This window comes from Vulpes lagopus, chromosome 8 (genome assembly GCF_018345385.1).
Source record: "Vulpes lagopus strain Blue_001 chromosome 8, ASM1834538v1, whole genome shotgun sequence".
Lineage (NCBI taxonomy): Eukaryota > Metazoa > Chordata > Mammalia > Carnivora > Canidae > Vulpes > Vulpes lagopus.
Window position 1 is genome coordinate 56,123,252 of NC_054831.1, and position 16,492 is coordinate 56,139,743.

The window sequence follows — 16,492 nt, forward strand, 5'->3', positions numbered from 1 at the left end:
TATCTAAAATAATTCTGCAATACTTTTTCAGTGACTTAAGACAAAGGTGTGTATATTTATTCCTATACCAAATAAAAAATGTTTCACACAAAGATTATTTTGCTGTATATTTTATATCACGTTTTAAGAAAACAAATCTTATTCGTAAATATATCTAAGATGAAAGTCCTCTAAATGCATTTTAAAATTGCGTGAATGCAGTTAAGACTAAAACAACAAAATGCAGTATATACTACTCCCTAACTCAGTACTGTACAATGAAATTACAAGCAACCAAGTACATGCTTGTTGCTTTACACAGCACAGCTGACCAAAATAGATGTCAGAGGGGCGTTTTACATCTGATTTCATTATAATGTCTGGTGACCACCATCATAGAGCCATAGGAGAGAATCCCTCTCTTTCTTCCTGTGATTTATCAATTTATCAATTGTTGTGAAGCTTATTCGCTGCAAGTCTGTGGCTGAAATTTTATGACGGGACTTTAAATCCCACAGCGAGTTCTGTAGACCGACGTGTATATTGAATTCACACTTCAGCAAGTCAAGTGCGGCGCCAATGACAAAATGCTAACGTCCCAACCTCAAATTATACGTGAAAGGAAAACAAGGACACGGGGAAATGTGATCAAATGATAATATTTATCTGCCTAACGCGCAAAAACTTAAACCTTCGTCCTGTTCTGCTTTAGATTGTGCCACTGCCGGGTTTGCCATCGCGTATTTTGGGAGATAACATAATGGAAAATTCGAAGGTGTGATTAGTCTTGGAAATAGTAGCTTTAATATATAGATATATTTAACCACTTCCAGGGCCATAAAAGGAAGATGCTTAGGTGGGCCTTTGCCCCAGAGCTGACCCAGCCACCTTTGAGGGGAAAAGAATAATGATGTCATAACTTTCAGGTTTGGGAAAATCTACTTTCGCTCTTACTAAAAGATGAAGGTGTCGCTGCGGCGGCAGGGCCCGCGGCGAGTACGCGGGCGGCTCCGTGCTCGGCGCCTGGAGGATCCTCGAGGCTGCCAGAAGCTCTGAGCTTCCCGTTGCACCCAAATCGCGGCTTTCGCTACTCTTATATTTAGGGTGATGGTGGGAAGAGAACTATCATCAATAAGGGAATCTGAGAGGCATTCTGACTCCTTGCACTGTGTCCCAGCTCGGGATTCTTCCCAGTTCCATGCCCTTTCCTGCATGCAGGTCCCTGGCCCTGGGCTCGCCCTCTCTTTCTACCTGGGTCACGGTGGGCTGGGCACCTGGGCTCGCCTCGCCCCAGCCTTGCCTCCCTCCACCCCGGTGTCCTACGGCGAGCGCAGCCTCTCCAGCCCCGGCCTCGGACGGTGGACGTGCGCCTGGATCCGAGACAGCCCGGACCCCAGAAGCCCGGTGACACCAGAAAAGGAGCTCCCGGGGCGCAAGCACCTCCCGTAATACGCTCGCACGTTAGAGGCGCAAACCTGAGCCCTAACTCCACTCCTGCGAATCGCGGAGAAAATGAAGGGCGCATCGCAATGCACTCTCCTGCCCGGCCACGCGTGGCTAAATCTCCGGCTCTCGGGCCAGCTAAGACGCGGGATTTGCACCGCAGTCTCAGCTCCGGGAGCCCGAGCCCAGCGCTACTTGCGGCTTCTCCAATTTCTCCCCTAAGTGTGAAGGAAATGGCCCCTTTGCTCTGCGCCTGCGGGGCCGGCGCATCTGAGAGCCGGGCCCCGCTGGGGAGGACTCGGCGGGCGGGCGGGCGGGCGGGGGGGGGCGGGGGCCGGGGGGGCCTCCCCGGCGGCGCCTACCGCGGCGGCTCGTCTGCGAGGTTCGCGGCAGTCCCCGCGGCCGGGAGGGTGCTGAGGCTTCCTCTCGCCGGCCCGGGAACGTGGATGCCGCGCCCGCAGGATGTTCGCCGGCTGGGCCGCGCAGTCAAGAAACATGAGAAGGCCTCGGCATTCCTGTTCCCGGGCGGCGCGCGCCCGTCTGGGTAAATAAAGCCGAGAGGACGGCAGTGGCTGCGGGGAGCGCGCTGGAGCCCGCGCCGAGAACATGCGGCGGGGATGGGAGCGCGCCTAGCCCCGACGCGGGAGAGCCAGCCGCCCTGCCGCCGGCCGCCGGCCGCACCGCCCCAGGTACCGCCCAGGTCGCCGTCGTGCTGGGCGCGAGGGACGCGAGGCTCGCCCCGGCTCCGGAGGGCGCGTTCCCTCGGCCTCCTGCGCCGCGGCGCTCCCCGCCCTGCCCCCACCGCGCTTCCAGGTCCGCGCCCCGGGGTGGCCGCTCCTGCGCGGCTTTACAGTGGTCCGCGGGCGTTGGGTGGGGTAGTTCCACACGCAGGGAGCTCCCCAAGCGACAGCTTGGAGCGGGGCAGGGTGAGGGTAAGGGGGGTGGGTGCAGGAGCAGAAAGGGGCGCTGGGGACTGCGCTTGGGCGCCGGGTGAGGGCCAGCAGCCGCGCTTCCCACGCCCCACGCCCCACGCCCCACGCCCCGAACCCCTCGCTTCCGGACCCGGCCCTCGGACCCTTGCAGCCCCCTCCCAGCTCGCCTGCAGCCTGCAGCCCCGGACTGCGCCGGGCGTCTGTGTCTGTGGTTGCGACCTCTGCGTGGGCTTGGGACGGCCAGGACAAGGTCCGGGATGGCAAACCTCACGGCGGAGTCGCCTGGAAAAACTCGCCGTTGACCCTGGGACCACGGGGCGGAGAGACACAGTCGGAGTGGGAAAGGGTGTGTTTGACAAACACCTCGGCGTGAACGCAAAGCACTACGCGCACTGATTTAAAAAAAAAAACAAAAAAAAAAACCACCACCACCACCACCACCGAGGCTAGTCCTGACGGTAGAACAGGGGCTGCAAGCGCGGAAATTTGCTTTGACACCCTTGGCCGAGGCTGTGTGCACACTCAGACACGTACCTGTCTGCGCGGGAGGACGCAGCCCACGGTGCACTGAGCACTCCGCAGAAGGCTGGCCCCCTCCCCAGGAATCCCGACGGTAGCTGTCTCCTAGTGGTCACGGTCACGGTCCTCAGTGTCGCGCGTGGCCGCTGCTGAGGCGGCGGGAGGGCGGGGTTAGGGGGCGTTGGCGAGTGCGGGCGCTCTGCGAGGCAGAAGATCTGGACGTGTTGGGGTGGCTGCCCCAGCCTGGGCGGGGCGGGGTGAGGGGGCGCTGGCAGCAGTGCCGAGGCGGCTGGGGAGGAACAGGAGCTCCCCCCGAGGCGCGAGGCGGGGTGATGGGGGCGGTAACTCCGCTGCTCCGCCGCGGCGCGGGCTTGAACCTGAGGCCGGCGCTCTGCGGCCAGAGGCTCGGGGCCGCCGCGACCCCGGAGGTGAGCTGCAAGCTTTTTCCAAGGATGGAAGCCGCAGGCTCGGTGGTGCGCGGACCGCTATGCCTCCTTCCGCTCCTGACACCTATGCAACCTCTGAAATGGTTCCCCGAGGCTCCAGAGAGGGGCGAGTGAGGAGGGGCTCCGAGCTCCAGGCTCACCCCCGCGCCGAGGAAGAGGACAGCCCTGACAGCGGGTTCCGGGAGGCCCGGGTCTCCGGCGCCTTTGACCCGCCGGGACCCTGCGCGTCCTGGAGCGGGCGGGGGCGGGGGGGTAGGAGGACCGCGGGGGGGGGGGGAGGGACACAAAGTGGTGCATTTGCCTCTGACGCCACTTAACTTTCTGGCTCCGGAGTGAACTAACTTTCCCTGCCCTCACCCCTACCCCCAGGGACCTTAGCCAGAATTAGAACGCAGGGGTTTCAGCCAAACCATCCAGGATCTAGAAAACATGAAAATCCCCGGAATCCCAGTGTGGCCTGGGACTCATTAACCGGGACTTGCAGATGTAGTCGTTCATATTGCCCCCAAATTTCCCTTCCTTCCAATCCGTCCTTATAACCCGAGCGGGAGCTCCGCGATGCTTTAGACTTCCGTTGTGCCCGAAGAACCAACACCCCCCTCCCTCCCCGCGCCTCTCCGGCTCCGCTAACCCGATTGCAGTTCTTCCAGATTAAAGCCAAGAAAAGAACTCGTTTAGGAATTACTTTCCTTTGCCAACGCAGGTAAATTATTCCCGGTTGAGGTTCCTTGGGAACTCGATGTCGGGGGCCCAGAAGGAGGGTAGGGACCTGTCCCCCCCCCCCCCCCGCCGAGCGAGCAGGGCTGGGGGGGAGGGGAGGCTGGCGGGTTCCCGGTGTAGCCAGGTGGGGAGAGCAAGGATTCCCGGGTCCAGGTGCCGCAGCCCCGCTCCTCCCCTCGGCTCCCGGGCCCAGGGCCTCGGCCAAGCCCGGGGCTCGGGACGCGTCGGGCTGTGAGCACTGGGCGAGTAACGCGATGCATCTTCTTCGTCTAGAACCCGAGCCCTGCGGAGCTCCCGGCGGCCAGGCCTCGAGGCGCTGCGGCCGCGCGGCGCGCCCCTGCCAGCCCGCGCCATGAACACCATCGTCTTCGACAAGCTCAGCGGCGCCGTGCTTTTTGAGGACCGCGGTGCTGCGGACCGGGAACGGGGCAGCCGGCCCTACGGTGGCGTCCTGGACGGCGCCCACGCCCGCCCCGAGGTGGGCATTCCGGACGGCCCGCCCCTCAAGGACAACCTCGGCCTGAGACACCGGAGGACTGGGTACGCGCACCCTCCCGGGGCCCCCCCGCCTGCAGCCGGGACAGTGGGAGCGGTGGGCGGCGCGGGGCGCGCAAGGGGCGGCCAGGCCCGTGGGTTAGAGACCCAGAGTCCCCGGGAGGGAAGGTCTCCGCCCCTGGTCTCCAGCATTAGTTTCTCCAAATACAGGGGAATCGGCACGTCAGGGCAGCTCGCAGGAGGCTTGCTGGAAAGGGAGAACACCTGGGACGGCCCCTCGGTCCCCCGATACCTGCACCTCAGGGTCGCGGGCGACCTGCCCGGCTCCGGCCCACGGGTGCAGACGCGGCTGAGAGCTGGGCACAAGGGGCTGAGCGCGACGCCAAGCAACAGGGCGGGGCCAAGCGGTCAGGGCTTCCCGGGTCAGGCCGGCCCCGCGGCCTTCCCCCTCTCAGGTCGCGACGGGGCCTCGGCGCTGCCTCGAAGGTGTTGGCAAGGTCGGCAGTTCCCGGGGCGCCCTGGGCGCGGGCGCGCGCGCGCGCGGCTCGGCGGGGCCCGCTGCGAGCCCGGAGGGGGAGGCGGCCGGCCTGGCGCGCCGGGGTCGGCTCGGTGGGGTGAGGGGCTGCTGCGGAGCGGGGGCTCGCGGGTGGGCCGGCGGCTCCCTCCGGCTGCCTGAGCGCCCCGCGGGAGAGCGGCGGCCGTCCTGGCCGTCTCCACCTGAGAGATTGCATCAGCTGCTTGTTCTGCGGCGTTGCTGCTTGGGGAGACAGAGATTGGGTTTCGTGGAAATGTCACTGCCAGTCCTTGGGAGCGGAGTTGCATTTCAGAGCGTTTCAAGAGGCGAAGGTCCCGGAAGCTGCGGCGCAGGCGCGCGGCCCTCCCGGAGCGGCGGGGCGCGGGGCGCGGGGCGCGGGGCGCGGCGACACCTCCCGGAGCCGCCGGGGAGCGCAGCGCCGAAGCCTCCTCCTGGGGCTCCGCGCGGCTCCGGCCTCTTCCCTCCCCCTTTGAACGTGCTTTTTCCTCGGGGACCGAGCTCTCCACAGCTGTTAAACTCTCCTCGGTCGGGGACAGGCCCCTGGGGTGGTGTGTGTGTGTCCTTCCTCCACGAGCACTTGCGCGGAGTCCAGAGGATCAAGAACACAGCTCGGTGGGAACGAACGGGGGCGGCACGACCGCCGCCATCCCTGCTCCACGCCCGCCGTCCAGGGGTCGACCTCGGGGAAGCTCCCGACAGGCAACACCCTGAGCCGGCCGCGCGCCTGGGGCGGGGGAGAGGGGTCCGCCCCGCGGCGCAGGTCTGGAGCCTAAACACCCGCCGCCCCCAGGCCGCGTAACGACCGCCACGCCACCTCCCGCTCCAGGCGCCGGGCCCTGGCGCCGAGCTCTCCCGCCTTTCAAGCGTGTCCTTCCCGCCACATGCCCCTGGCGGCCAGCAGCCGTCTCAAAGCGAGACGCCCGTTCCTGCGGCTCCGTCCCTGCCTCACCGCAGCTTGTCCTCGGAGCCCGACGCCCCGGAGAGCGGGCCGCGTGGCCGCGGGCGCCGAGGCGTGCAGGCGCGGGGGGGGGCGGCGCCGCTCACCCGCCCCCCCCCCCCCCATGTTCAGGGCCAGGCAGAACGGCGGGAAGGTGAGGCACAAGCGGCAGGCTCTGCAAGACATGGCGCGGCCCCTGAAGCAGTGGCTCTACAAGCACCGTGACAACCCGTACCCCACCAAGACGGAGAAGATCCTCCTGGCGCTCGGCTCGCAGATGACGCTCGTGCAGGTAAGGGCGGCCGAGCAGCAGGCCCGCGTCGTGCTGGCGCCAACCCCCGCCTGACGCCTCCCGAGCCGAGCCGGTGGCATGGGGCCGGCGGAGGCCCAGAGGATGCAGGAGGCTTCTGGGTCTCCCCTCGGTCTTAGCTGTCGATTCAGCGCCCGTGCTCAGTGCAGGGGGATGCATGGTGCTTTGTGAAGGAGGGAGGTGGGAAGTTACCTGCGAGCTATGACAAGGTGCCTGGGAACCTGGGCTCGCGTGCCCTACACAGACGGGTACGGGTGGGACGACCTCGGTGATTTTCAAACTTGGGTGTGCATCACAGTCGCCCGGAGGGCTTGTTCAAACCCACACTGCTAGGCCCCACGTGGGAGTTTCTGATTCAGGGGTAGGTCTGGAGTGGGGTCAATTATCTGCATTTCCAACAAGTTTTCAGGATGCTAAGGTTGCTGGCCCTGGCTGAAACTTTGAGAACCGTGTACAAAGGCACTACGCATTAGGGCCCCACATGAAAGGTCGATTACAGGCTGACTTTCAGAATTACCTTGACTAATAGAGCCAAGAGATGGAGAGGAAGAGCAAGAAGTGGGGTTTTTTTTATTTAATTTAATTTTATTTATTTTATTAAGTAAGAGGCATCCCGAGCATTAGCTAGAATCCACACAATTTTGCTGCTGGTATCTTTCTACTGGGGTTGAGAAGAGGCCAATTTCAAGTGGTTGGTTTACCACTTTGTTAAGTGCAGAGAAAGGGTGCAGGTTTGTTTCTTCTCTAGTGAACAACACTTCTTTATATTTGACTTTTCCGTACATGATCTTACTTGATATTCCCCCAAATAAGGTGAGTTAGAGCAGTAATGAGCATTTTACAGGTGATGTGACCAAGGCACTGTGGCAGTTAAATGTTACTAAGGGATAGAAGTAGTCTCGGAAATAATGTAATTCCAGATCAAATGCTCTTTCCAACGCACCACAGACTTCTTTAATAAGTGTGGTGACATGAACTTTTAAACATGCAAACAGAACAAATTTATTCAGAAACAGGAGGAGGAGGGAAGTGAGCTGAGAAGTTTCACGTATTATAGTAGCAACTACATTACTGCATTTGTGAAGTTTTGGTCATTCCATTAAATTTATAGTGAGGGAGGCCCCAAATAAAAGATAATATTTAACTACTAGATAAAATAAAACTTGCTTTCCAGAGTATTGAAGGTTGACATTTTAGGAATTGCTGGAAAGTTTGACAAAGCATGAAAGTTGACTTGTATTCAAGCTTATTAAAACTATAATATGCATTTGTCTGCTTATATTCAGAATACAATTGTAGAGAATAACATCTGTTTTGCTTCATGTTAACAGGCAATAGTATTAATAGTGATTTGCTGCAGCACTGGAGGGGAAAATTTATTTAGTGTTCTTGGCTCAGTATCTGTTTAACATAAAACTATGAATTTTCAGTGATTCTAGTCAGAAAAACTTGACTTGTGAAAATACATGCATATGCTCAAATTTCAGTTTAAACAGGTATGCTATTTATTTTGAAAATACGCTAGTTTATAGAACTATTTGAATACTTCACAATGATGTCAGCAATAAAACATTAGATTAATTTGGTATATCATACAGTTCCGTACTTAATGCTTGCCATCCTTTTATACGGAAAGCATATGGCATATTTAGACATTTTTTTAATTACGAAAAGTAACATTGTCATCAGCAGAGACATTTAAAAAGTTTTGTGTACAATAGTTCTGTTGAGATGCAGTGCAAGCAGTCATAATTTTAATACAGAACCAAATTATTTTCTACCTATAATGATAGCTCAAATGCAAATAACCATTCTTTCTGCATTAAGAGCTTGGTAACTCTATTATGGTTTTCTAATTATACTTTATATTTTCATTATATTTTCTTTCTCTTACACTAGTCCTCAGAAAATAAAAATGCACAAAATCATTTGATTTTTAAGTGAAGCGAAGATAATTATTTATAATAATAAGTGATTCCTGCTTAATGATTTTCAAATTTTTATAGTAAATGAAGTTGGTTCCTGGAACTTTTTAGTGATTAACAGAAAAAATAAAAATGTGTAGAATAGGCAAGGGACTTTAAGTATAATAATCCAATTTTGGTCCAGTTATTTTCAATGAGGCATAATAAGATATCCATGTAAGAATATCTGTATATGTGTGTGTGTGTGTATGTATACATACATATCTATCTACAGCTGACCCTTGAACAACCCAAGAGTTAGAGATACCAACCCTCCTGCAAGTCAAAAATCTATATATATAGCTTTGACTTCCCAAAAACTTAACTACTAATAACCTGCTGTTGACTGGAAGCCTCATCAATGACATGAACAGTTGATAGACACATATTTTGTGTGTTATACATATCATATACCATGCTCTTACAATAAAGTGACCTAGAGAAATGAAAATATTAGTAAGAAAATTATAAGGAAGAGAAAATACATTTACAATAGTACTGATTTGGTGAAAAAAAAAATCTGTGCATAAGTGGTTCCATGCAGTTCAAGCCTGTGTTGTGCAAGGGTCAGCTGCACTTATGTTGGTATGTATGGGGGAGTTTGTGAAAGTCAGACATACATTCAACATTCAAGCAAATTCTGACTCTCTGGGAAACCAAATAAATTATGTAAATACTTTACACTTCTGGAGGAAAAATAGAAAGCTATGGGCTGAATAAAGCTTTTGATCTCTGCAAATTAGAGCCCTATTTAATGAATCACGTTCTCCCAGTGAACAAATTTCTACTGTGGATTCAGGCTTCTTGAGAAGAGTGATCATGTCTTTTTCATCTTCACACCCCCCATGTTTTCCAGCACTGTATTTTCCATAAACTGTTCATACATGTTTGTAGAGTGAATAGGTTCTTTTGGGGAATACCGCTATAATCACCATGTGGCTTTCCAAAGTATCATTCTGAAAACTAGAGAATGTCTTGAAATCTGATAGATATTCTAGTTTTTAAATCTATTCCATTGGAATACACAGGGAGCAGCTCATTATCCTTAATGCTATATGATGGTTCCATACAACGGCATGAATATAACTCATTTTATCATCTTCAGTATGTCTGGAAATATGTCATATTTTTAATGTCTGTCAATAAATATGGGGTGTTCCCCTTATTTCTAGTTCCAAACTCCTATTTCTTGTTTATTGCAGTACCTTCTGTCTCTGTTTCTGTAACTGATGTTAATAAGCAATTAACATGACTTTTATTCCTTAACTATTAGAGTGTCTTGTATTTTGATAATTTCCTTCACATTTAACATTTTCCTTTTGGCTGTGTATCAGGCCATTAAGCTTTCCATAAAACATATTTTTGCTTTGTTTTGTTACTCTTAAATTGATAAGGAAGAACATAAAACCTGGTCAGCAGTCCCACTAAACCTAGAAGCATAGAATTGAAACTTTAGTGGAGGAAATGTTCTTAGCACCTCAAAAGGTACTTTTTCTGATAAATAGAAGCTCTAAGGACATTCATCTACACCTACATTTTATTTATCCCTGACAAATGAAGCTAAAAGAGTTCTTTGTTGTTAACCTGACATCTTACTACCTAATGAGATATACACATTTCCATAAAATTAACAGGTAATGTGTGTGTGTGTGTGTGTGTGTGTGTGTGTGTGTGTGTACTTTAACCAACCAAAATATTCCATCGTGCTTAATCTCTGTGGCTGCCCATTGCTTAAACATTATAAAAAAATATACTCTGTATTATCAAAATGTGAAGAGCTTTATTGTGGAATAACATAAAGTGGCATGCATTTAGGGTTTATATTATTGTAGGATATAGAGCATACTGCAGAATAATTGCCTTGGAAGAAGTTTTTCAGAGAAGGACAGATGGGTGCTATATCTGGTTTCAGTGTTGCCCATTGTTCATGTGTATATATTTTAAAACATAGTTATTATATTTTTTCTGGATTATAAAAGTGAACTGTCTCCTTGAGTTGACTTCTTTCGTGATCCCAATGCAGAGTGCAATGCACATTGAGCTTGAGATTATGTTTAATGATTGGGTGTTAATGTTTCCTTTACTTATAGAAGTTTCACATTTCTATGATAATGGCTAAACATACCAATGTACCATTGATTAAAACTGCTCTGTTCTAAGATTTTGCCCCTTCTGTTGACATAACTCCGTTTTTGCTTGGTGAGTGCTTCTGCTGAAATATGTATGTAGTTATCAACTACAAGGATTATAGCAACTGTTAAATTTTCAACAAAATTTCAAATTGGTCTTTCTACATTATTTCAAGTGTTATACTATATGGAATAGAAATGAGGTTCTCAATATTTCAGTTGGGTAACTCAGAATAAGTTTTTTAATTCTGTATGTTCAAAGGTGGACAGATGCCGGCTTATCCCTTTGGGTTTACTATAATGATTGCTCTGTCAATACGATGAATGTAAACATCTTGGTTAAAGTAGGGATGAAAATTACTAGTTTTTCTCTTCCAACTTCTAGATATTTGGTTCTCCAAGTTTTCACTATAAAATACCTTGTTTCTTAAGCTCTGAGTTTGACATCAAAATGATGTTGCAGAACCTATCCATAGTAAGGAGGCCTGTTTCGTGTAAAATAGAATTTAATGAGATTTGCATGACAACCTGAAGGAATCCATAGTAAGTTAAAGGTAGAAAAATCTGAACTGGTATTTTTACCTCCTGTGAAACAGATGGAGTTTGCATTAGTGCATCAGGACCAAAAAAAAAAAAAAAGAAAGAAAGAAAGAAAAGAAAAACAGTATTTATGCAAATTTGTTAACCAACTGTTTGCTGTTTACATGACAATGCAAGCAGATATTAAACACCTTAAATAGTACAGTAAATTTCTAGTGATAAAGTACTGGCAGAGTGAATATATTAGCAGATTGCTTGCCAGTCAAACTTATGAAATCAGGTTACCGACAGCTCATCTTAGATATCAGCAGACCTTTTTGGAAAATCTTCTAACATGTGATAAATATATTATGGTAAGAACTAATTATATAAAACATAAAAAGGATATGACCCCTGTATATGAAAAACTGTAATCCCACCATGACATTCAAAGGTCCCAATTTTTGTATGTTAGAATTATAGTCTTAATGTCCTTGGAAATTAGAAGGCCATTGCATTTAAATAAAAATATGAAGAGTCACATAAGAATTGGATTACACTGTACTATATGATGGTTGTGCTAAAGTTTAAGACATAAACACACATGTCTGATTGCTCCAAAAGGGCAGTGGTCAAAAGCAGAAGGTAGATTAGTACCAACTATAAAAGGAATAAATTAACACTTTTGTAGGAGAGCTTAGACTGTATTTCACAGATCTTAGTTTTTAGAGTTGGCAAGGATGTTAGGAACCATCTAATGCATTTTATAGATGAAGGGTTTGAAGTTCAGAAAAGTTAAGTGACTTCTCTAGATTCACACTTGATTTTGGCAAATTCAAAATAGGAAAACATTATGCCACAGTTATAGGATAACAAGATATTGATGAGGATTTGAAGAAGTCAAGCAATTAAATCATAATGGTACATCAACACTTGAAGTTGATGGTGGTGGTTAAGATTCATTCAAGTACATAGAATAGAAGATAGGGAAATTCAGAAAAAAAAGTTCTAAAATTCCCAGTTACTACTAACAAAAACCTGAATAAATACTTCGGCTATGACTTGGAGAGTAGAGGAAGGTTTGAAGACTAGACCAGGCATTTTGTGCTTCCATAGTAAATGTTCACCCATGTATTTCAGTTAATACATAGTTCCACACTAATCCTTCCATGTGTGCAGGGATGAAGTTTATCCTAATATTTAACATTCCTAGCACTGACCACCATGGCTAGAGCACAAGAACTACTCAATGTATATTTATTGAATGAGTATTTGCAGAAGGTGTCTGTCTAGAGGTTGGAGAAGACTAAAAAAATTGAAGCCATATTAAATCATAGTATAATAGCACAACTTGATAGGAAGAGGGCTTGATAAAAACTAAAACTTCTGGAATGCCATGGTGAGTTATTACATCAATGCACATAAATTTAAGGGGACAGTTATTACTTAAGACTCAAAGGCAATTAATATTGGATATGTATTACCTATGATATATTTTCTGTATATATGTGTGTGTGCATGTGTATGTGTGTGTACGTAAATTGGGAAAAACCACCATGTTTTAAAAACTTGTAGAGTCAAAGAGGAAAAAAATGTAGTTTTGTTTTTTTAAAAAGTAGGATTCACCATAGGCCCATTCAATAATTATGTCTTGAGAAATATGTAAAAATTGTAGGTTTATATTATTAATCTTAAAAAAAAAAAGAAACTTCCAACATAAGCACTGCCACACAAACCATTGTAGTAATGTGGACTTATGTTCTAGAAAAAAATTGGCAGAAAGACAGAATTCTCTTTCCATATATCATTCTTTTAAAAGCAAATATTGGCCCTTTGGGTTATTTACATATATTTTTTCCTGATGATAGCCAGATATTTTCAAGGAAATCTCAAGCACCATTCTAACTTCCAGAAATACAATAGTATCTATTAAAAAGAAATGGAAGTAACTTTCTTTTGTTTTGCAGTGTTTGTTTCTTTGCATTCAGCTATTTTCTTTGGAAGCATTTGACTTTCAACTTAAAGCTGGGTGTTATTGGCATTTCTCTCTCTCTACTTCTCTGATTGCTGTATCTGATTGCTGTGCTAGTTTCTCTGTTATAATTCTGTCTCTTTGATCTCTGGAGGTTTCCAGGGTTTGGTCTTCAGCCATCTCCCTGACTAGTCAAAGCTGCCGCCGACACTTCTGTGCGTTTGACCCACATCTGATTTTCTTCTCTGTTGAGTCTCAGATATCATTTTTACTTTCTTCCTCCCATCTCACCTGTATGCTTTTCCAGTACCTCAAACTAATCATTCCCTAAACCAAGCACATCATTTCACCCATAAACAGTTCTACTTTCCTTCTCAAAATGGCATTGTCCTTCTCTTGGTTACAAAGGAATGGCTCAAGGTCATTTTTAACTCTTTCCCTCTTCCTCACCCACCACAATGTCTCTGGAATTTGACTTATATTTGTTCTCAAGTCCTCTTTATTGGGAACACACTTTCCTACCCATTATACCTGACACAGTCCTTCAATGTTTCATTTAATTCCTCATGAAGTCTTAAGTCATACATGAAAGTAACCCCTTCTTCCTTTGGATTCCTGTATCATTTTATTTTAATGCCTCTTAAGCCATTCAATCACATTCTTTCCTATACTAAAGTTATTTGTACACTATCCTACATCTTACTAGACTGAGCATTTGATGGCAAAGCCTGTTCTTTTTTTAATTATTATTATTCCTAGAACACAGTAGGTGCTCAGTCTCTGTAGTAAGTGCTCAGCATTTGTTGAATGAATGAATGAATGTCTAGTACTATTACATTCTGAGAATATTTAATGATCAGAGATACTGTGAGGGGCTTAGGTCCCTTGTGGGAAAGTAATTATGTGATGGGTAATATTTTTTGTTTTGTTAATTGAAAAATAAAACTTTTTTAGGTGTCAAATTGGTTTGCTAATGCAAGACGTCGGCTTAAGAATACCGTTCGACAGCCAGATTTAAGCTGGGCTTTACGAATAAAACTGTACAACAAGTATGTTCAAGGAAATGCTGAGCGACTTAGTGTAAGCAGCGATGATTCATGTTCTGAAGGTTTGTTAATATTTTTATTTTGCTTTCCCTCTATTAATAAGAAGTTCACGCCAAGTGCTGTTTTTTAAGGTTGACTCCACAAAATATGATGGTACTATAATGGTTCTTTTTTATTGCGTGAGGTAACTTCATTTTTCTATACAATTTTCATTACAATTCTATAAATGACCAACAGAATTATGGCTGCTTCCTCTTGTTTATAGATTTATCATGTGTCAAAATAACATTTTCTGTGAAATTTGTTAAAATTAAAATACCATAGGGAGAGATTACATAGATTCCTGCTTCCTCTCCCTAAAAATTAACCTGGGGTATCAAAGACAATTTAATATACTTTAAATTTTCTTTCTTTATGTATATATTTAATGATTAACTATAACAGGGAATAGTATATGTAAGTACTACCTACTGGTATTTTTCTCCCTTAGATGGAGAAAATCCTCCAAGAAACCACATAAATGAAGGGGGCTATAACAATCCAGTTCATCATCCTGTGATTAAAAGTGAAAGCTCAGTCATAAAAGCTGGAGTGAGGCCAGAGTCACAGGCCAGTGAGGACTACGTATCACCCCCCAAATACAAGAGCAGCTTATTGAATCGTTACCTTAACGACTCCTTGAGACATGTCATGGCCACGAATGCTGCCATGATGGGAAAGACAAGGCAAAGAAACCATTCGGGATCTTTTAGTTCCAATGAATTTGAGGAAGAATTGGTGTCTCCCTCATCATCAGAAACCGAAGGCAACTTTGTCTACCGTACAGGTAAGTCTGTGCTTTTCATGACACCTTGTTTAAAATAGAACTAAAACTGCAGCAAATTCAACAGGTATAATGGCATAATCTTTATTGCTTTTATAAGAGATTATTCACATATAGCTCATAATTTAATTTGAAAGCTTTTGTTTTGTTTTTAACTACCAGATATACTTATTAGTAGATGATGGTCTACTTGGGTTTTTCACTCTTAGTAATAAAGATGAGAATTTCCATTCTTAATGCTCATTTTTAATCTCAATGATATACATTCTTGGAGGAGGAATGCCCTGAATTATAGCCAGCCATGCAAACACTTTGTGTTTCATCTTTTCTCTTAAATTCTTTGATTGCTAATAGTGATGGAAAATGAACACAAATTAGCATGGGTGCCAAGACTCATGTGAAGGAAAAGTGTAGATCTGGCTTAAATTGCTTTGGAAATTTTACTTTTATTCCTGGAAAGCACAAGTAGGACTGATAAATAGCTTTGAAATTTTTACTTTTATTCCAAAAATAATGAATTGATTTCTGCCTGTCCGGAACTTTCTGATGGAGTAGTGAGTTTGGTAAAAATCTCTATCTTCACTTCAGTTTCCAGAGAGTTTTGCTCGTAAAGAGTGTGTTTGAGCAAGTTGCTTTAGAACAAAGGATATGTGTGACCTACATCTGGTGCAGATAGAGTCCAGATCCTGAAAATGCCAACAAATGAGATTTAGAAATTTTAGAGTTGGAAATAACTTTAGAAAGCATCTAGTCCTGCCATGTTATATCATAGATAAGAAAACCCAGACCAAAAACACAAGTTAATAACTCTTCTCCGGATCAGTAGTACAGCTTAGCCTGTGTAAGGGGTAGGAGGAACATAACTACTACCAGACTATGATAACTCTTAATTATTACATATACTGCCACAATTCATTTATTGAGCAATTATGATATTCTAGGCCCTCTGCTAAACACTACACAAACGATACTGAGTGTAGTCCTTATAAGGAGCTTGATATGTGGGCAATAGGTCTTTATAAAAGAGTTAAATTTGGTCTGTTTAATATACCTTTCAGATTATTTAACTGGAAATCTTCAAGTGTCTACAAATGTGTGCAAGATATATTATCTGTGGGACACCTGGGTGGCTCAGCGGTTAAGTGTCTGCCTTCAGCTCAGGGCATGATCCTGGAGTCCCGGGATCAAGTTCCACATAGGGCTCCCATAGGGAGCCTGCTCCTCCCTCTGCTTGTGTCTCTGCCTCTCTCTCTGTGTGTCTCTCATGAATAAATAAAGAATCTTTTTAAAAAAGATATATTATCTGTAAGGATTCAGAGAAAATCTCAATACATTTTTAAAGACTTAACTTCACTTTCTGTTTGCATCTCCAACTTCAAGGTTGAAAACAACTCCAAATGCTCTGACATACAAAATTAGTCCTGTAAATAATAATTGGGTCTAGTAAGAAGTAAAAGATGAAATAAAAGACTATTTAGCTAATAAAAAAAATTTTTTTAATTACATACTAACATCTAACTAATGTGACCAGAGCAGAACTTGGAGATAATTCAGAGCTTCATGAATTTTATTTACAGAGATAGAAAGGGATAGGACGTCAAAACATGCAAGTACAGATAATTGACAAAAGAATAAAAATAAAATGAAAAGGTTAACATGGAAAGCTGAAAAATAAATTAAGAGTTGACTCTGAAAGCAATACTAAAAGAAACAGGTAAAACTT

General features: G+C 46.5%; 1 protein-coding gene across 4 annotated transcripts in view; it reads left to right on the plus strand.

The window, feature by feature from the left end:
* Nucleotides 1-1,982: 1,982 nt before the first annotated feature.
* MKX (mohawk homeobox) overlaps nt 1,983-16,492 on the plus strand; it is a 70,976-nt gene continuing 56,466 nt past the window's right edge. For 3 of the 4 annotated variants that reach the window (XM_041764879.1, XM_041764877.1, XM_041764880.1), the window contains exons 1-5: nt 3,572-4,022; nt 4,313-4,579; nt 6,139-6,298; nt 13,855-14,008; nt 14,437-14,772. In XM_041764879.1, the coding sequence (XP_041620813.1) occupies nt 4,392-4,579; nt 6,139-6,298; nt 13,855-14,008; nt 14,437-14,772 (838 nt within the window). In that variant the 5' untranslated portion in view covers nt 3,572-4,022; nt 4,313-4,391. Of the gene's footprint in view, nt 2,112-3,571; nt 4,023-4,312; nt 4,580-6,138; nt 6,299-13,854; nt 14,009-14,436; nt 14,773-16,492 lie in introns of those variants that run through there. The other variant, XM_041764878.1, reaches the window with a different exon arrangement.